Source organism: Entelurus aequoreus, linkage group LG13, assembly GCF_033978785.1.
Source record: "Entelurus aequoreus isolate RoL-2023_Sb linkage group LG13, RoL_Eaeq_v1.1, whole genome shotgun sequence".
NCBI classification, from domain to species: Eukaryota; Metazoa; Chordata; class Actinopteri; order Syngnathiformes; family Syngnathidae; genus Entelurus; species Entelurus aequoreus.
In genome coordinates, this window is record NC_084743.1 from 67,168,178 (window position 1) to 67,190,853 (window position 22,676).

Consider the following 22,676-nt stretch of genomic DNA (forward strand, 5'->3'; position numbering starts at 1 on the left):
AGGCAAAATTACAGTTTACAATAAATCAGAGGCGATAACAGTATACGAGAATAAACAATGGGGGGAAAAAAAGTTTAAGCATTTTATCCAAACACGTTCACAAAGCATCATGAAAGACCCCACTCACCCTGAACACTTTCAACCCCTCCACTCAGGCAAGCGGCTGTGAGATTTGTCGACGCAATCTTTTAATCTGGAGCTAGGAGATACAGTATTTAAAGAGGACACGATGTGTAAACTTAAAATCAGAACTTTACTTGAAGCATACATTGCTTGTTGCATAGAGGCCTGGGGACATACATATAAAACAAACACAAACCCAATAGTCATATCACATAAGAGAATAATAAGGATAATTCATAGAATTGATTATCAAGACTGGACAAATGATTTATAAAAGTCACATCATGGAATAGTACTTTGTCATTGAACTTAAAAAGTGCAACACAATTACATTTTCAGTCCAAACCCGTTCAAAATCAGACATACATCATACGGAGTAGACAGAACAGGAACATGCATGGGTCGCAACAAGGGCTGCACCCCGTAAAGGTGCACTGGGAAAAGGGTCAAACATGGAGTGAGGAGGACATGTTAAAAGTAATTGATCTTGTAGAATACAAGACTGCTCAAATAATGTATAAAGTAAATAATAAAATGCTTCCAGACGTGATCCATAAGACGTTTCAGATGTGAACCAATACATATGAACTAAGAGGGATTTATGTGCATTCAAAAGCAAAAGTATGAAACAATGTGAAACAAATATGTATATCATATAAAGGACACCATCAATGGAATTATTTAGAATTAGAAATGAAAATATGCAACACTTTAATTAAAAACCTAAATGAATAAGTGCGTAAAATATATTTCATTTATTCTGTACACACAATCCATGTTTTTTAATGCAACATAAATTTTGTTCTGTTTATAGTTTTAAAGGGAATGTTAAAAAACGTTAATATGGTTAGTCAAAATAAGCTGATGCTTCAGTCCCCTTTTCAATCAATGAAAATGTGTTATTTAAAATGAATGTACACAATGTTGTAAACTAATGCATTCTTCTAACATACATAAAACCAATCTTAAAAATCGAATCTATCAATGGTAGAAACCCACTAACAAGAGTGTTACACTTCTTACACTGGTACTTTTGAGACTCTTTCATCACACACACTGCAACTCACACTTCCCCACCAGTGTGTGTTGTCATGTGTCTTTTCAAGGTATCTTTTCGTACAAAACCTTTAGCACAGATTGAGCAGGAAAAAGGTATTTCACCAGTGTGTATTGTCATGTGTGCTTTCAAATGATGATTTTGCGTAAAACCTTTAGCACAGATTGAGCATGAAAAAGGTTTTTTACCAGTGTGTATTGTCATGTGTGTTTTCAAATAATTTTTGTGTGTAAAACTTTTAGCACAGATTGAACAGCTAAAAAGTTTTTCACCAGCGTGTACTCTCATGTGTGCCTTCAAACTATGACTTTGTGTAAAACCTTTTGCACAGATTGAACAGGAAAAATGTTTTTCACCAGTGTGTGTTGTCATGTGTGATTTCAAATGAATTTTGTGTGCAAAATCTTCAGCACAGATTGAACAGGAAAAAGGTTTTACACCAGCGTGTGTTCTCATATGTCCTGTCAAATGATGATTATGTGTAAAACCTTTACCACAAAATGAACAAGTAAAAGGTTTTTTACCAGCATGTATTCTCATGTGTGCCTTCAAATTATGATTTTGTGTAAAACCTTTACCACATAACGAACAAAAAAAAGGTTTTTCACCAGTGTGTATTCTCATGTGTGTTTTCAAATGATGATTTTGCGTAAAACTTTTACCACAGCTTACACAGGAAAAAGGTTTCTCACCAGTGTGTGTTCTCATGTGCGTTTTCAGATTACAAGAGTAATTAAAAGTTTTGCCACATTGAGAACATTCAAAGTGTGTGTTGTCAGTGTGACATGTATCAGCTTCAGAGTCTTCATCATCAGTTTCAGGAGAGTGTGACGTCATGTCATCACTATCTGATAGTGGAGCTAAGAGCTTGTCGGCTTGTGATCCTCCACAGTGGTCTCCATCAGCTTCTGTTGTCATGTGTTGAGTTGAGCTGCTGCTTGGAGACACCGCCTCTCTCTCCTCACTTTCACTTTTGACGTCATCATCTTCAATCTTCACAATGACAACATTTAATGGAATGTTGGAGATATCAACCTCCATTCCTTCAAGATGCTCTCCATTCTGACTGATACTGTATTCCTCTTCTTCCTCCTTTATGTGTGGGCGATGTAGCTCCTCAACTTCCTCTTTAATGTGGGTAAGATGTGGCTCCTCCTCTTCTTTTTTAATATGGGGGGGCTGTGGTTTCTCCTGCTTCATCCTGGAGGTTTACACCTGCTGCTCAGGGAAAAGATGTTCTTCACAGACGTCTGCAGGATACAAGAAGACAAACACATGCTTTAGAAGAGTCCAGCTTTGCTCAGTCACATGAGACATTGTCCTGTACCATTGTCCCGATAAGGTTGTTTACCTTAATTAACAACAGAACATGAAGTTTTTTTTACTAACAAGTGTTGCTTTCTTTTTGTCGTCATACACCTTGGACAAGTCGCCACTTCATCGCAGGGCCAACATAGACAGACAAGCATCCAGCAAAAAAGGACGAGACAAAGAGGGAAGTCAAACTACAGTCAATGTTGGAGGTTCTTTTGAGCAGTGGAGAGATGTTAAGAACGAACTTGTTTGCACTTTATGATCGCACTCTGCAATGGCATATTTATTTTTAGTTAGCTCTTTGTCTTTTGTATATTTTAAAACTGAGGAATTATTTTTTGTTTGTTTGATTTTGAAGTTCACATACTCTTTGTTTAAAAAAGACAGGGCATAAAAATGTGTTACATAACATAGTAATTAATCGTGATGAATAATCGTGATTTTAATATTGATAAAAATAATCGTGATTATTATTTTGGCTATAATCGTGCAGCTCTACTTAATTGTCTGTCATAGTATCCATTAAGCGATATCCAATCGTATTTACAATCTGCAAAGTATGTAAAAGCACAGTTGAAACATCACAAAATGCCACAAATTCAGTTAGTCTTTGTGAATATCTTGCAGTTATTCGGGTTATTCAAGTCATGCAACCACGTGCTACTTGGAGAGCTTGCACTTGCACCCACTATAGTCTTTGTAGAATGTTAGAGTTCCAAGTCCTTGTTCACAGTGGTAGCTCTTGTGTGCCAAATTCCTGTGAGCCATATTGGTTCTGAATATGAAGTTGCACATTTCAAATGCAGTTTTAAAGGCACTCTCTAATCCACTTTTTAAGTTTGATATAATGAAAACTGTTCTTGTTTTATTTTTAATACCAAGAATATATTTTTATTTTAACTCTCTCAACGAATATTCATATTGAACTAATTTTATATATATGTGTTTTCATCTCAAACATGTTATGGTGGCAAAATGAACATTGATTACTATTTTGCATGCAATGAATGCAGTGAACTGTATTGCATTCTTAAAATTTAAAACTGTGGTTTGTCTTTTTATATTGTTTATGTATTGTTGGCAGGTTGAAAACAGCTCAGCAGATTTGCGTGGAGAAAGCAACATTTAAACTGCCCCGTATAATAATCATCAAAAACGCACGAGAGACAAGAACTTTGTTTAGGCGGTCATATCACACAGCACATAAGGCTGTGAACGCACCTGTTTTTATTAGCACACACAAATTGGCACAATCAGCCTTGGACGCATTTTAGCTCTGCGTGTCAGCCTTCAATAATGAAAACAGGCGTTTAGGAAATAAGACAATTAGGCCAAACACAAAAATTGAGGGCACATCTTAACATGTATAATTAAACCTTAATTAAGCAAAAATATGATTTATTGGATTACTCGATTAATCGATCGTGATATTCAATAGAATACTCGATCACTAAAATATTCGACAGCTGCAGCTCTAATCTGCTTATAACTCAGCACTGCCCTGCTGCCATAAATAAATTGCAGTTGTGTGGGAACCAATGTAGTTATTTTATAGTTTATTTTTATTGTTTGTGCCCGGAAATCTTTCATATTTCCATAAATAACTATACTATCCTATTTTCAATTCTTCACAATGCTCCTCCATCCAGTAAAGTTATTCCAAGTATAAGGTTAGTAAAGATGTGAGTGAAATAATGAAACAGATCTGTTTTGTGTAACAGAACTTGATCCATCCATCATCCATTTTCTATCGATTGTCCCTTATGAGGTCGCGGGGGGGGGGGGGGGGGGGGGGGGGGGGCTATCTATGCTGCACATGGGCGGAAGGGGGGTACACCCTGGACAAGTCGCCACCTCATAGCAGGGCCAACACAGATATACAGACAATGTTCACATTCACACACTAGGGCCAATTTTAGTGTTGCCAATCATGATACTTCTTAAAAACAGCGTCCAGTAGTCGACGTTGTCGCTAGTTCTCGTTTGTTGGAGAACGTTCCTTTTCGTAGTCTGTTATCTTTCTAACACTACAAATATTTCTTCCAAAACCACAGTTAGTCACGTATTCACCAACACTATAAGCATTTGTATTTTACATATTTTCACAACACTTTACAGTCACACTGGTGTCTGCTTAGCGATGCGTTCAAAACTTCCGGGTCTATTTGTTAGCAGCTGGCAAGCTAAGCTAACAAGCATGCTAAGTTAGCTTTAGAAGCTTCAGAGTTCACTGAGTCGAGTTCACCCTGACACGAAGAATAGATAAAGTTTAATTAATCACACCTTTGAAGAATAGGTACACAAGTAAAAATGAAAGAATTAACGCATACTTACAGACCGCACTGCTCTGTTGCCTTCTCCGAGACGATTGGTACCAAAACGCACGATCAGTCTGCGCATGTGCAAGTGGTAGACGACGTCACTTCCCGTGGACTTTCTCCCTTTTTTAACGGAACTCTGTGAGAAGAAAAGCTATCAAAGTCAAGGGACGGCGTGGCTCAGCTGGTAGAGCCATCCCAACAACTTGATGGTTCCAGGTTCGATCCCAGCTTCCGCCATCCTAGTCATGTCTGTTGTGTCCTGAGGCATAAGACACTTGGACCCTTGCTTCTGATGTAGTGGTTAATGCTCCCGCCATCAGTGTGTGAATGTGTGTATGAATGGGTGAAACTTCACATTGTATGAATATTAAATAGAACAAGGCACACACTCAATAAATATTTACCACATTTATTGTGCCCAACTTTACAAATTCCAATCCGGCTTCAGAACTAACCACTCCACTGACACATGCCTTCTCTATCTGACCGACCACATCAAACATGAGGTGGACGCGGGCAAATACTGCGGCATGGTCATGCTGGACCTTCAGAAGGCCTTTGACACCGTTAACCACGCTATACTGTTGGATAAGCTCAGAGCAATCGGATTTAACAAAACCTCATGGAGCTGGATGCAATCTTACTTGGAGGGGAGGGAGCAGGTGGTAGAGGTGAACAGCACCGTGCCCCCCCCCTCTGGGTGAGCTGTGGAGTCCCCCAAGGCAGTGTATTGGGACCTTTACTGTTCCTAATATACATAAACGACTTGTCATCGGCATGCGACTGTGAATTGTTTTTGTTTGCGGATGACTCTGCCCTGCTGGTATCCGACAAGGACAAGTCACAGGTGGAAAAAATCCTCAGTGCTGAGCTCTGTAGAACTTGCACCTGGCTCGCTGACAACAAGCTATCCATACACTTGGGTTAAAACGGAATCCATCCTGTTTGGGTCCCACATTAACCTTAAGAAAGTCAATGACTTCACTGTAAAAGTGGGTGACATTGTTATCACCAGGAAAGATGAGGTCTCCTACCTAGGTTCCATTCTAGAGATTTCTCTACAGAATCTCCTCTCTGGTCAACAAAAGCACCATGAGTATTCTGGCGGGAACTCTCGTTCAACCCTTTTTCGATTACCCATGCACCTCCTGGTACCCTAGCACCTCCAAAACCCTCAAATCTAGACTCCAAACATCCCAGAACAAGCTAGTCAGGTTACTTCTAGACCTCCACCCCAGATCCCACCTCACTCCTACCCACTTCTCCAAAGTGGGCTGGCTCAAGGTGGAGGACAGGGTTAAACAACTTGCACTGAGCCTAGTCTATAAAATCCACTACACCTCCCTGATACCGAAGTACATGTCAAACTACTTCCTTAACGTAAATGACCGCCATAACCACAACACCAGGGGGAGCTCCACTAACCACGTTAAACCCAGATTCCGAACTAACAAAAGGTCTTTACTAATTTTCTTTCTATGCCACATCAATGTGGAATGCGCTCCCAACAGTTATAAAAGAAAGGGCATCTCTATCCTCCTTCAAAACCGCAATAAAAGTTCACCTCCAGGCAGCTACAACCCTAAACTAACACCCTCCCCGGATTGCTAATAATCAAATGTAAACAATCAAATGCAGATACTTTTTCTTATGCTTTCTGATATCTCTCTCTCTCTCTCTCTCTCTCTGTCCACTACTTGCTGTCCATATCCTACCCCTCCTCCCCCTCCACACCCCTGATTGTAAATAATGTAAATAATTCAATGTGATTATCTTGTGTGATGACTGTGTGATGACTGTATTATGATGATAGTATATATGATAGTATATATCTGTATCATGAATCAATTTAAGTGGACCCCGACTTAAACAAGTTGAAAAACTTATTCTGGTGTTACCATTTAGTGGTCAATCGTACGGAATATGTACTTCACTGTGCAACCTACTAATAAAAGTCTCAATCAATCCGTATTGGACCCGTTTATCTTATAAATACATATATCAATAGTAAATATAAATATTTAATCTATTAGGCTACAACTTCAACGAAATGCAGCTCCATGCACAGCTAACATATCAGAAAATGAATAACTGGTGAATGACAAGAAGTTCAACAAAAGGTTGTTTATTGATAAATTTCTATACCTCCTGATCTGTCTGTGGAGGTGGAGGCGGGACTCGTCTCCTCGCCGCCCGATCCGCCGCAAGGTTGAACCACCTGATCGCGTGTTTGGTGACCTCAGCATCCGTGGCTGACCCTGTCAGCACATTTTTTCTCACAGCACCTGTAATCAAACAAGATTACAAGACAGATACGTTTATGTTTATGGTATGTAGCATCCAAAGCCAAGTATGCTTACACAATACAAAATATGAGATAGGTATTAAGGAGATTACATTTGAAAAAGAAACATGACTTAAAGTTACAGGAGGTGGTTAAAATAAGAGGTGCGTAAACTATGAATTTGTGATCAGGGTATAGGTGTGCAAGACATCCAAAATGTTCAAACAATATCGTTATTTGGTTCCTTGATCAGAGTACTGTATGTGATTATTTGTTTGGCTCTGTTGGATGACGGCGGCGGCGGCGGGATGGGGGTAGGGGGGGGGGGGGGGGGGGGCTGTACCTCACATCATATAAATAGCCGAGTGCGGACCTGAACAAACGTCACTGAACTTATAACCAATAGGAACCATTCCGCTGTGAAGGGGCGTTGGCGAGCCGGTTGCAGTCGCAGACCGCGCTGTCTTGCACTACAAGGAAGCATAGACAAGGAACGCCTCCTGAAAACTTGCTCCCGCGATGTTATGGGTCACGTGATATGGTCGCGACACTGTGACGTCGGCTTAGAAGTCAGACATGATATTTCAACTCCGAACGTATCACGTTAAGTAGCCAGCGGCAGCGCACAAGGCAACGTGAACAAGTCCAATTAACTACTCAATTAGAGGCGGAGAGAATCGCAGCCATTGTCAACGCCGTTTACAGTGCCAGCGACAAAAGGAATCAAAAGGAGGGAGTCTCACAGCAAAGTGCATGTTGTCAGAAAGGTAGGATTTTTGTTATTATTATTATTCAGATAGTTAACAGGAATGTTTTCACTAACCTATTGTCCCTACTTGTGACCGTGTCAGGTTTTCACTGTTAGCTATTGCATTGTGTTAAACATAACATCACACATACCTGATTGAACATTTACGTAGGCAAAGAAGCCATCAGCTGCTCAGGGAGTCTTGGTCATATTATGTTTGATTTTAGGTTAAAAAAAAAAATCAAACTTAAAAGTATGTTGTAGTAGGCAAGTCTAGTATAGTAGCCTGCAGTCTAAAAAAGGCTACACGGTCATATTGGTATTGTAGCTGTCGCTGAAGACATGCATGCACATTTTTCTTTCTTTTCTTTAATTTCACTTAAGATTGATGAAGAAAAGTGGCAGTCATACTGACCCCTACCGGCTCAACTGTTGCGTTGCATTTAATTTAAGATTGTCATGTGATCAGCCTAATTAGCGTTAAAGGCCTACTGAAACCCACTACTACGACCACGCAGTCTGATAGTTTATATATCAATGATGAAATCTTAACATTGCAACACATACCAATACGGCCGGGTTAACTTATAAAGTGCAATTTTAAATGTCCCGCTAAACTTCCGGTTGAAAACGTCTATGTATGATGACGTATGCGCGTGACGTCAATAGTTAAACGGAAGTATTCGGACACCATTGAATCCAATACAAAAAAGCTCTGTTTTCATCTCAAAATTCCACAATATTCTGGACATCTGTGTTGGTCAATCTTTTGCAATTTGTTTAATGAACAATGAAGACTGCAAAGAAGAAAGTTGTAGGTGGGATCGGTGTATTAGCGGCTGGCTGTAGCAACACAACCAGGAGGACTTTGACTTGGATATCAGACGCGCTATCCGACACTAGCCGCCGACCGCACGGATGATCGGGTGAAGTCCTTCGTCCTTCCGTCGATCGCTGGAACACAGGTGAGCACGGGTGTTGATGAGCAGATGAGTGCTGGCTGGCGTAGGTGGAGCGCTAATGTTTTTATCATAGCTCTGTGAGGTCCCGTTGCTAAGTTAGCTTCAATGGCGTCGTTAGCAACAGCATTGTTAAGCTTCGCCAAGCTGGAAAGCATTAACCGTATATTTACAGGTCCATGGTTTAATAGTATTGTTAATTTTCTGTCTATCCTTCCAGTCAGGGGTTTATTTATTTTGTTTCTATCTGCATTTAAGCACGATGCTATCACGTTAGCTCCGTAGCTAAAGAGCTTCGCCGATGTATTGTCGTGGAGATAAAAGTCACTGTGAATGTCCATTTCGCGTTCTCGACTCTCATTTTCAAGAGGATATAGCCGTGATCCACAATAGAAAAAGGAGAAAGTGTGGAATCCAATGAACCCGTGTACCTAAGTTACGGTCAGAGCGAAAAAAGATACATCCTGCACTGCACTTTAGTCCTTCACTGTCACATTCCTCATCCACAAATCTTTCATCCTGGCTCAAATTAATGGGGTAATCGTCGCTTTCTCGGTCCGAATCGCTCTCGCTGCTGGTGTAAACAATGGGGAAATGTGAGGAGCCTTTCAACCTGCAACGTCACGCTACTTCCGGTACAGGCAAGGCTTTTTTTATCAGCGACCAAAAGTTGCGAACTTTATCGTCGATGTTCTCTACTAAATCCTTTCAGCAAAAATATGGCAATATCGCGAAATGATCAAGTATGACACATAGAATGGATCTGCTATCCCCGTTCAAATAAAAAAAAAATCATTTCAGTAGGCCTTTAAGTTTGTCATGTGATCAGCCTAATTAGCGTTAAAGGTGGTCATACAAGCCTCTGGGGCTAAGCTGCAGGTGTGCTAGAGCAGCGAATAGGTAGCGAAATGTAACAGCAACTCCTAAATTCCTGGTTGGAAGGCTCACACGGTATGTTTGGTTGTAATGATTTGTTTCATGTTTGTCATATAATGGCAGATGCTCATGTGATTTTGTATTACTTTATTTCAGTTTTTTATGGTGTTTGACGGTGTTTGATGGTGTTGAACATGCGAAGAAACGCAATAGGAAGTCGACAAAAATCAGTTGAAGCGTTACGTTAATCTGACCAAGAGAATAAGTTTGGGAGCAGCTACAGGTATGATGGTTGCTACGATTTTTAAGGCTGCCCCCACTATTGACTTTGAACGTACTGTATGTAATATTACTTTGAATTATATACTTACTGAAAAGCAAGGTCTTTGTTGCCATCCTGCTAAAGGCCTTTTTGTTGTTGACACCCTTCCAATTTATCTGATGTGCAACCTTATCTGTGAAGATCCTGCCCAGGATGTTCCAGGTCACCCGCTTCACATCCTGGCCTCCAATGGTGGCCAAAGAAGAAATCTAAAAGGCAAAGACATCTCTTTAGACAAACAGGTAAACATTTTTAAGCTTAAGTTGCATTTAAAATGTTTTTGTTCCTGTTGAAAGCGTCCAGAAATGTAGAAAAACAGAATCTGTTCTCTTGGCTCATGGACCTATACTACCTTTACACACAAATAGAATATTTGCATAATCATGGACAATCAATAAACCTAATGGCATAATTCATATTAAGTAAGAAACCTCACCACTCTTTGCCGAGCTGGGCCATTTGATGGTTCCTTCAAAAATGCCTCAAATGCCTCCACTTCCTCCAACTGTTCCAGTGGAAACTGGATATTGGCCAGCATTTCAACTTCTGGCCCCGGGGTACTGGTCAACCTGCTGGTTAAGAAGTTGACCTTCGCCACCAGCTGGTCTTGGGTGTGTTTAATCGTTTCCAGCAGGGTAAGGATCTGGACCTGAGCCGCTGTTGACAAACAGCAGTATAAAATATATCATGTTTCAGTGTTTATCTTCATTACTCAATCCTGACATTAGCTATTGACCTTAGTTAATGACAAAAGTTATTGACAAAGAAAATATGTGATTGGTTGTGAATTTGAATTTTTTCCAAAATCTGTGGCACAGAATGACCATCCGTTATTTGTCAGTTATTGCTCACCAGAGCAGGAAATGTCGGCCATTCTTCCCCCTTGCCATGTTGGCCTGTAGGCCAGGCTGGATCCAGGCTCCTCTGTCTGCCACATATTGCTTGTTGCATAAAGGCCTGGGGACACACATATAAAACAGTCGCAATAAGCTGAAGCTTCAGCCACCTTTTCAATCATTTAAAATTTCATCCATCCATCCATTTTCTACCGCTTGTCCCTTTTTGGGGTCACGGGGGGTGCTGGAGCCTATCTCAGCTGCATTCGGGCGGAAGGCGGGGTACATCCTGGACAAGTCGCCACCTCACAAAGTTGTAAACTAATGCATTCTTCTAACATACATAAAACCAATCTTAAAAATTGAATCTATCAAATGTAGAAACCCACTAAGAAGAGTGTGTTACACTTCTTACACTGGTACTTTTATGAGAATCTTTCATCACACACACTGCAACTCACACTTCCTCACCAGTGTGTGTTCTCATGTGCCTTTTCAAGGTATATTTTCGTACAAAACTTTAGCACAGATTGAGCAGGAAAAATGTTTTTCACCAGTGTGTGTTGTCATGTGTGCTTTTAAATGATTAATTTGTGCAAAACCTTTGCCACATTATGAACAAGAAAAAGGGTCTTCACCAGTGTGTTGTCATGTGTGTTTTCAAACTAATATTGTGTGTAAAAACTTTAGCACAGATTGAACAGGAAAAATGTTTTTCACCAGTGTGTATTCTCATGTGTGTTTTCAAATGATGATTTTGCGTAAAACTTTTACCACAGCTTACACAGGAAAACGGTTCTCACCAGTGTGTGTTTTCAGATTACAACGGTAATTAAAAGTTTTGCCAAAGTGAGGACATTCAAAGTGTGTGTTGTCAGTGTGACATGTTGTATCAGCTTCAGAGTCTTTATCATCAGTTTCAGGAGAGTGTGACGTCATGTCATCACTATCTGATAGTGGAGCTAAGAGCTTGTCTGCTTGTGATCCTCCACAGTGGTCTCCATCATCTTCTGTTGTCATGTGTTGAGTTGAGCTGCTGCTTGGAGGCTCCACCTCTCTCTTCTCACTTTCACTTTTGACCTCATCATCTTCAATCTTCACAATGACACCATTCAATGGAATCTTGGAGATATCAACCTCCATTCCTTCAAGATGCTCTCCATTCTGACTGTTACTGTATTCCTTTTCTTCCTCCTTTATGTGTGGGCGATGTAGCTCCTCAACTTCCTCTTTAATGTGGGTAAGATGTGGCTCCTCCTCTTTTTTATTAATATGGGGGGGCTGTGGTTTCTCCTGCTTCATCCTGGAGGTTTACACCTGCTGCTCAGGGAAAAGATGTTCTTCACAGACGTCTGCAGGATACAAGAAGACAAACACGTGCTTTAGAAGAGTCCAGCTTTGCTCAGTCACATGAGACATTGTCCTGATAAGGTTGTTTACCTCATTTAACAACAGAACATTAAGTTATTTACTAGGTGGCGACTTGTCCAAGGTATATCCTGCCTTCCGCCCGTGTGCAGCTGAGATAGGCTCCAGCAACCCCCGCGACCCCGAAAGGGACAAGCGGCAGAAAATGGATGGATAGACTAACAAGTGTTGCTTTAATTTTGTCGTCATACATCTTGGACAAGTCGCCACTTCATCGCAGGGCCAACATAGACAGAGGAGCATCCAGCAAAAAAGGACGAGACAAAGAGGGAAGTCAAACTACAGTAAATGTTGGAGGTTCTTTTGAGCAGTGGAGAGATGTTAAGAAGGAACTTGTTTGCACTTTATGATCGCGCTGTGCAATGGCATATTTATTTTTAGTTAGCTCTTTGTCTTTTGTATATTTTATAACTGAGGAACTACTTTTTGTTTGACTTTGAAACAAAAGCCCAGTTCACATACTCTTTGTTTAAAAAGACAGGGCATAAAAATGTTTTACATAACATAGTAAATAATCGTAATTAATAATCGGGATTTCAATATTGATAAAAAATAATTGTGATTGTTATTTTGGCCATAATTGTGCAGCCCTACTTAATTGTGTATCATAGTATCCATTAAGTGAAGTGAAGTGAAGTGAATTATATTTATATAGCGCTTTTCTCTAGTGACTCAAAGCGCTTTACATAGTGAAATTAAGCGATATCCAATCGTATTTACAATCCGCAATGTATGTAAAAACACAGTTGAAACATCACAAAATGCCACAAATTCAGTTAGTCTTTGTGAATATTCTGCTCCACATATCTTCAGCTATTTATGGAGATTGACGCTTCTGCACTCTGACCATAGTATCAGACCAGTCATACTGGAAATACGCAAACATTAGACAGATGTGTGCTATATACCATTCACAATCTCTATATAAGACATGAACATGTTTTCCTTTTTTTCTAATGCATCCTAAGTCGTAAATAAATAAATACCGGTACATAAAAAGTCAGCTCTCTATTTCGCCCACAAAACACTCTAAATAACCATCCAAAACCTGCCAACAATACTCTTTATACATACCCTGACCTGAATATTGACAAAATATCAGTTATGTTGTTATTATAAGCGCAAAACAAACCAACTATTTCTTAGCGGCGCAATGATACAGACGACAAAGGAGTCCTCTGCTGCCTTTTACTGTGAGCCGCAGCGATGTTCTGCTGCTCTCGCATCATGGCGTCTCGGCTCATCAATTATTCTATATTATGAATCATGCTACTTAACTGGATAATAGGAGGATTTAGCCTTGAATCTACAAGTTGTTCATCAGTGACATTCAATGTATACACAGAGATGGAGACAAACACACACAACCGAAGACAGTGTCTGAAGGGAGACTTCCTTCTTAACCCTTTGTGTGCATCATGAGTAATTGTTCATCTAAACGGGAAGATATGGACATCCTATCAGTCGTCATCAAAGTAAAAGAAGACATTGTAGGGTAAGCTATTATTGTATTAGGTTTGGTTTCTTGTTTAGCACTTCAATAGTGCTACTGTGTTTCAATAAAGCTGGATTTTTAGCAGAGCTTCTAAAACTTGAAGCTCATCCTCCTTATATTTAGGATCAACAATATAAGGTTCTGCATCATAATTTTGCCCAAAGTAATCGTTGTTGGCTCTCACAAATTCTGCATGATTTGCATTGCTTTTGGTGGGGAAGGGATCTGCAGTCCATACCTCTGCTTCCTCATTGTCTCTCAAAATGGTTCGGGAATATCCGTTTGATTGAAAATTCGCAAACTTTGGAAGTCTTTAGGTGTCATAAATCAGATATATATGTAATAATTCAATAGAAAGGCAACTTTGTGCGCTACATTCGTCAACCGTGTTACAGAAAAGATCAATTAGACTGATACATAATGTTGGATATAGAGAACATACAAACCTTTATTTATTGAGTCAAAATATTAAAGTTCGATGATTTGGTAAAATTGCAAACAGCTAAAATGATGTACAAAGCAAACTATAACCTGCTACCAAATAATGTACAACAATTCTTCTCAACTAAAGGAGGAATAGTATAACCTTAAAGGAAAATCTAATTTAAAACATTTGTATGCACGTACAACACTTAGAACCTTTAGCATATCAGTATGTGGAATTAAATTATGAAATGGATTAGGTAAAGAAGTTAAACATTGTACTGATATGATCCAGTTTAAGAGGTTGTTCAAATTAATAGTGCTTACAAAGTACAAAGAAAAGAACTATGAGAAATACTTTCAACCTTATTAAAAATAAGATATTCTTCATCTCAGTATGTTTATAATGACTGACTTAACTAATTACATATTACAAACTGTTGTATTACTCATTCACGGATGTCATTTACTATAAAAAGGTCAGTAAATTAATGTATATATATTGTAAACGCTCTGAAGTGGGAAAGGGGTAGGATTAAATAAGCTTTGCTTCTTCCTACTGCTTTTCGGACATGATGTAAACAGAAATGATATGAAATTGAGTGATGTATTATGCTGTAAGTGTGTTCATGTTCGAATAAACTAAAAGAACGAAAGAAAAATAACTTGTTTTTCCACTCTACGGGTACCTTAAATTTTACCTATCCAATTTTTGTATGATATAAAAGATAAAAGAGCTAGTCATACAGTAGGTTGCTAACAATGAAGCTAATGGAAATAATTTATTTGGCCAATAACAACATCCAAAAAATGCCAACAATACTCCATTTACATGTGGTACCCTGCACATTAACTAAGTATTAGCAACATTGTTATTGTAAGAGTTAACACATAGGAAGTACTTGACATACTGAGCTGCTGCATCGCCTGTGAGTTGGTTCAAGTTTGTGCTAGATGTATAGTAGAAGGTTGTGGCCATAAACCAATAAGTTGGTCAACTTTGAAATTCAACTTGGAAAAAAAAAAAGGAAAACTTGACGTTTGCGCCCAGCAATTTTTTTAACGTGAGGATTATGAGGAATTCATCATTAAATAGGGAACACAAGTCTTATGATGAAAGATATAAGCACACCATCAGTCTGCATCCCAGTGAAATATGACATTGTACAGTAAGTTATTATGTTAGTAGTTGACATTTCTTGTTTAGCACTTACAAAACTGCTACATAATGCCTGTGTTTCCTTAAAGCTAGATCTGTTTATCACTCAGCACAAACATGCCGTTCCCTTGACTATTGCACTGCTGCATGAATAGATTGCAGTTGTGTGGGAACCAATGTTATTTTATAGTTTATTATGATTGTTTGTGCCCAAAAATCGTTTCATTTTTTATAACCAACTATACAATCCTATTTTAAATTATTCACAACGCTCCCCCGTCCAGTAAAGTTATTCCAAGTATAACGTTAGTAAAAATGTGAGTAAAAGAATGAACAAAAACTGTTTTGTGTAACAGAACTTAACGCTTCTTAAAAACAGCGTCCAGTAGTTGACGTTGTCGCTACCCACACAGCAGAAGACTCTTATACGGATCCGCCTTCAAGTCGCCCAAACCCGCGTTACTGTCACGTTCGTTTTGGCTCGCCTAGAGGATACAGCTCCGCCTCTGAAAATTGTACGGTCAGACAGCTGATCCTGAGCGGACCCGTGTCTGATTCGCATACAGACGCGACAACTAAACCGGCGCACGCCGCCTAGAGTTATAGGCTCCGCCTACGCGCGCTGAGCCGACCAATGTCTGCACCGCAGACGTGGACGCGCCTATTAGCTTGTACGCGCATGAGCCAAGATCATCTTTCTGGACTTTCTTTGCTGGAACACGAACGTAAGTATAGATTTATTGATTTATTGCTACATTCGCAGTAAAGATCGCCTTTGTGTTTCCATCATCATTTATGTATGATTGTAATGACGTTGTTTGATATTAGGACTAGCAGTAAAACTTTATATTCAGTAAAAAAAGCTATTTCCAGCGCCGCCTCCCAGAATGCTTTGCATGGGGACGTGCGTCTGACATCACGTATCCAGAAAATTCGAAATGGCTGCACACGGTAGGTGAGGTCAGAGCGAAGAAAAGTGGAAAAGAGTGTTATTTGTCAAAAAACCCACACTACGACGGTCATTTTTTCGCCGTGCTATTGTAAAATTGTCTTTTATCTGTGTTTTGTGTTCCGGGGGACCCCGACTCCAGAGTTGAAAGTTTCCCGCGTGAAGCCGGTGAGTATAAAAGTTCAATACAGTTAACTTAGGGCTATCTTTTGTTAGACGCTGTGAATGTGTGTAGGTTACATGCTACGATATTCCACATTTTTCCAACTGCTTGAAACGAAAGCGTATTACTTTATTGTCAGTGTTGTTTAGGCCCAGGTCGCTAACGTTACTTCGTTCAACAACGTAACGTTAACGGAGTGGAAACAGCCGTTCTTTGCTATTATTATGAGTGTGTATTATTTATTCTTTGTTCTTTAGTGGAGCTCGAGATCCTGTTTACTGTGGACTAGCTGTGTGTGACGCACTGTTGTTTTTGTTTCATTCCAAAAAAAAGGTATGTCTATCATGTGTTTTTTGGCATAGTTAATTGTAGAAAAAAATATAAAATGAGGTGATGTGAGTGGGAAAAATCTCTCTAAGATTATTTTTTCTCCTCTTTTTTTGAGAAGAATTGTTGTATATTCTTGGGTAGCAGGTTATAGTTTGCTTTGTTAATAATTTTAGCTGTTTGGCAAATTCACTATTCGTGGAATTTCAGTATCTTTGATTCAATAAATAAAGGATTTGTGTGTTGTCTATATCCAACATTATATATTATTCTAACTGATCTTTTTTGTAACACTGTTAATGAATGAAGTGTACTTTTGTAATTATTTCCCCATATTTCTACACAATAACTCAGATATTGTAACACTAGTGAACAGTAGAGAATATGAAGTGATTTTTTGTCTAGAACATGTTTTGCTTTATTCATTATTGACGTGTTTCTTGCTACTTTATGTTGTATATTTTTTACTTGAGATTTCCAGTTCAATTTATCATCAATCATTATACCTAGAAATTTGGTTTCATTTACTCTTTCAATTTCTATTCCGTCTATTTGTATTTGTGTTTGACTTTCTCTTCTACTGTTACCAAATAGCATTGTTTTAGTTTTACTGAGATTCAAAGATAGTCTGTTTTTGTCAAACCATCTTTTTAATTTGTTAATTTCTTCTGTTATTATTTGTATTATCTTCTGTGTGTTCTCTCCTGAACAAAACGCTGTTGCATCATCCGCAAATAATACTAACTTTAAATCTTTTGTAACTTTACAAATGTCATTTATCTAGACATTGAATAATTTAGGTCCTATATTGATCCCTGAGGTACACCACAGGATATATTTAGCGTTGTAGACGAAACCACCACATTAATATTAAAGATATGGTTAACATTCTTAGTGCTAAAGATATTCCCCTCTCCTTGTATCCCTTCTCCCAGCTCCACCGTCTCGCCGAGTGCCAGCAAGAGTCATGAGTACTTGTCAACTCGACTCCTCAACTGGAGATAACTTTCTAGGTAAAGACTGATCTCCAAAATAATATCTCAACATCCAGTAACCATGGTTAACAGATCACAACCATTTAATACCAATTTATCTCCCTTAGCACCTCACCATGGGGAAGGATGTATTCATATGCCTTCACCAGCACCTGCATTAAACATGCAGAGAGTTACATAAGGTAAGGACTGATCTCTGTATACACTACACCCATAATTTCAAACCCTACTTTACGATTGAGCTGAAGTTCTGACTATTATGACCTGTACTTTTACCTTTCTTATAGTTCTTACCACCTTGGGGCACCATTCAGGTAAAATCTCAGCTCATCTTACTTGCTTATTTGTATACACTAACACCCGTGCATGCTTTTGTCCACGTTGTTCCTTTGACGATGAATAAATACCCCTTTTCTTTCTTTCTACATTAAGGGTGCCTTTTCATATGATTAAATTTATAATGAACAGGGACATTGCAGTTGTCCCAAGTGGATGGTATGATGATAGGATGGTTTTCTGGCCCAGCTATAAAAACAGACAGAATTGAAAGGGCCACTTTAAATGAGGAGCAGCATGAGCCAAACTGGCCAAGATTTGACGTTTCTGTTGTCCGAACTTGTGGTATGCAAATTCATAATCTTCTTCTTTAAAAATAACGTCATAGTTGCTTCTCTTTATGCTTGGAATAACCTATTGTGTCTATGTTCTGACCAGGTCTCTTGTAAGAGAGAGACCTGATTTATCATCATCAATAATAATAATATTCTGTTCAGCTCTACAGCTAATTTGAAACTCATGTTCATTTTAACATATTCTATTTTAGACAACTACAAAGACGCATTAAAAATAATGCAACAATATGGAAAGGGCTGCGACACCTCAGACCTGCAATCTGAGGCAGAGAACGAGGAGCTGCCAGAAAAAAGGAACAGGAAGCCAGTGTAAGTGTGTTCCGTCTTGTTTTTGTCATGTTTCTACAGTAATAGGAAGATTATTTCCGGTAGCATTCAAAAATAGACCAGAGATGCTTGTACTATATGTATATTTGGCAATTTTGGTGTTGCAATAATCCTAATGATATGGTTACCCAACAGCCATCGTCTTGGGGACTCAGATGATAGCGAAGAAGACCCGGGAAATAGTGACCTCACATCTCTGGGGTTGGCAAGCCAATTGCACAGGCAGAGTAAGGAATAATCTCTTAACATTGAAAAAAACAAAACCACCACATTAATATTAAAGATATGGTTAACATTCTTAGTGCTAAAGATATTCCCCTCTCCTTGTATCCCTTCTCCCAGCTCCACCGTCTCACCGAGTGCCAGCAAGAGTCATGAGTACTTGTCAACTCGACTCCTCAACTGGAGATAACTTTCTAGGTAAAGACTGAAATAATATCTCAGCATCCAGTAACCATGGTTAACAGATCACAATCATTTAATACCAATTTATCTCCCTTAGCACCTCACCATGGGGAAGGACGCATTCATATGCCTTCACCAGCACTTGCATTAAACATGCAGAGAGTTACACAAGGTAGGGACTGATCTATGAAATATTAGTGTATAGATAGGCCCTTTGGGTATTACCAGTCATGGTAACTGATGGCTCTCTCACAATGCCCACCTCACTAGGAACGGCAGTCCCTCCTCGACTCCCTCCACCCCCCTCACCAGCAGCCCTCAACATGTGGCAGACAGAGGAGCCTGGATCCAGCCTGGCCTACAGACCAACATGGCGAGGGGTAAGAATGGCCGACAACATTTCCTGCTCTGGTGAGCAATAACTGACAAATACCGGATGGTCATTCTGTGCCACAAATTTTGGAAAAAATTCAAATTCACAAGCAATCACATATTTTCTTCAAACTTTGTCAATAACTTTTGTCATTAACTAAGGTCAATAGCTAATGTCAGGATTATGAGTAATGAGGATAAACACTGAAACATGTTAATTTTATACTGCTGTTTGTCAACAGCGCCTGAGGTAATCCACATCCTTAGCCTGCTGGAACATATGAAGCACAACCAAGACCAGCTGATTGCGAATGTAAACTTCTTAAGCCTTGAATAGGTCAATAATTCATAATGACATTGATTTTGATTCATTATTATTTTTTAAAGAAAGAAACAGCCTACATGGCAGCTTTGTGTGACTAGAGTAAACATTGCTACATTTTCTTGTTACATTTCACCTGTTTGCTCTTTAAATACCACTTTTAATGTTTTTTATTTATTTCGATCGTATTTTTTAAAAATGTGCCCTGGGGCCGTTAAAAAATGACCTGCAGGCCGCAAATGGCTCCCGGGCCGAACTTTGGACACCCCTGGCCTACACGAATACAAACATAGAATGATAGTGCAAATATAATTAGAAAACAATGTCAACCTCCCAAATTTGGGTTATGGATATTTATTTATGCCCCCCGCCGCCGTCATCCAACAGAGCCAAACAAGTACTCTGATCAAGGAACCAAATAACGATATTGTTTGAACATTTTGGATGTCTTGCACACCTATACCCTGATCACAAATTCATAGTTTACGCACCTTATTTTAACCACCTCCAGTAACTTTAAGTCATGTTTTTTTTTCTCAAATGTAATCTCCTTAATACCTATCACATATTTTGTATTGTGTAAGCATACTTGGCTTTGGATGCTACATACCATAAACAAACGTATCTGTCTTGTAATCTTGTTTGATTACAGGTGCTGTGAGTAAAAATGTGTTGACAAGGTCAGCCACGGACGCTGAGGTCACCAAACACGCCATCAGGTGGTTCAACTTGGCGGGGGATCGGGCAACGAGGAGACGAGTCCCTCTTCCACCTCCTCAGGAGGAATAGAGATGTATATGTATAAATAAACAACCTTTTATTGGACTTCTCGTCATTCACCAGTTATTCATTTTCTGATATGTTAGCTGTGCATGGAGCAGCGTTTCCTTGAAGTTGTAGCCTAATAGATTAAATACGTATATTTACTTTTTATATATATATATTTATATATTATATATTTACTTTATAGAGTGAATTGACCATTTTCTGTTTCTGCCTATTGACAATATTGTTAGTTTAAAAATACAAGGCAATGCATATGTAAGCCTATATTGCTGTAGTAGGGCTGAGTGAATTTTTTAGTTTCCTATTTTATCCTACAGCAAGAACAGAAGGGATTTTGAAAATAAGATAAAGGGGTCCAAAACGGCCAGATGAGCCAGGGTTTTTATGAGTCCGTTGCTGGTCCGCGGCGGGAGGTTAGGCTTTGATCATGGGTGCGGAGCGGATGCAGCGCGCCGTCACGGCGCACCCCCCGCGGAAATAAGGCTTTGATCATGGGTGCGGAGCGGATTCAGCGTGCCGCCGCCTTGGCGGATACATTCCTGAGAGCAAGTGGACGCCGATACAGGTCCGTTTCGCGGTTCCGTTCCGGAAAGCGCGATACCTCCGCGGGGAATCCGCCGCGGAGTGTTTTTACTGTGTGGGTAGTTATCCTCGTTTGTTGGAGAACGTTCCTATTCGTACTCTGTTATTTTTATAACACTGCAAATATTTCTCCCAAAACCACAGTTAGTCACTTATTCACCAACACTCTTAGCATTTGTATTTTACATATTCTCACAACACTTTACAGTCACACTGGTGTCTGCTTAGCGATGTGTTCAAAATGTTCGGGTCTATTTGTTAGCAGCTAGCAAGCTAAGCTAGCAAGCATGCTAAATTAGCTTTACAAGCTTCAGAGTTCACTGAGTCGAGTTCATCCTGACACGAAGAATAGATAAAGTTTAATTAATCACACCTTTGAAGAATAGGAACACACGTAAAAATGAAGGAATTAACGCATACTTACAGACCGCACTGCTCTGTTGTCTTCTTCAGACGATTGGTACCAAAACACACGATCAGTCTGCGCATGTGCAAGTGGTAGACGACGTCACTTCCCGTTGACTTTGTCCCTTTTTTAACGCAACTCTATTTACAGGCAAAGGCGAAATTACAATTTCCAATAAATCAGAGGCGATAACAGTATATGAGAATAAACAATGGCAAAGAAAGGTAAAACAATTTGTTTTAAGATTTTTCACCAAACACATTCACAAAGCATCATGAAAGACCCACTCACCCTGAATTGATTGATTGATTGATTGAGACTTTTATTAGTAGGTTGCACAGTGAAGTACATAACACCCGAATACGTTTTTCAACTTGTTTAAGTCGGGGTCCACTTAAATTGATTCATGATACAGATATATACTATCATTTTACTATCATCATAATACAGTCATCACACAATTAAATTATTTACATTATTTACAATAAGGGGTGTGGAGGGGAGGGGGGGGGTAGGATATGGACAGGATATGGACAGCAAGTAGTGAACATAGAGAAAGAGAGAGAGAGAGAGAGAGAGAGAGAGAGAGAGAGAGAAAGAGAGAGAGAGAGAGAGAGAGAGAGAGAGAGAGAGAGAGAGGGAGAGAGAGAGAGAGAGATCAGAAGGCATAAGAAAAAGTATCTGCATTTGATTGTTTACATTTGATTATTAGCATTTGATTATTAGCAATCCGGGGAGGGTGTTAGTTAAGGGTTGTAGCTGCCTGGAGGTGAACTTTTATTGCGGTTTTGAAGGAGGATATGATGCCCTTTCTTTTATACCTGTTGGGAGCGCATTCCACATTGATGTGGCATAGAAAGAGAACACCAGCACTTTCAACCCGATCCTTTGTCGAGGTATTCGTTTAATCTGGAGCTAGAATATGTTTAAAGAGGACACGATGCGTAAACTTAAAGTAGTTTAGTTTATTATTTCTTCGGTCAGTGGTCAACAAAATAAACAAACAGTTTGACTGTACTTAGAGGGGGGGTTACCCACATAAGCGGTCCCCTCCAAGGTTTCTCA

General features: G+C 39.4%; 1 protein-coding gene across 2 annotated transcripts; it reads right to left on the minus strand.

Moving 5' to 3' along the window:
* Positions 1-234: 234 nt before the first annotated feature.
* LOC133663640 (uncharacterized) lies at positions 235-21,714 on the minus strand. 2 transcript variants are annotated; one of them, XM_062068266.1, is made up of 8 exons: positions 21,630-21,714; positions 11,644-12,192; positions 10,857-10,961; positions 10,441-10,661; positions 10,054-10,213; positions 6,961-7,100; positions 4,833-4,951; positions 235-2,430 (listed from the first exon to the last, which is right to left on the minus strand). In XM_062068266.1, the coding sequence occupies exons 2-8, from the start codon at positions 12,140-12,142 to the stop codon at positions 2,421-2,423; spliced, it is 1,254 nt and encodes a 417-aa protein (XP_061924250.1). In that variant the 5' UTR covers positions 12,143-12,192; positions 21,630-21,714; the 3' UTR covers positions 235-2,420. The 2 variants fall into 2 exon arrangements, with proteins under 2 accessions (XP_061924250.1, XP_061924249.1); XM_062068265.1 differs by having other exon boundaries at positions 4,829-4,951.
* Between the last annotated feature and the right edge of the window lie 962 nt (positions 21,715-22,676).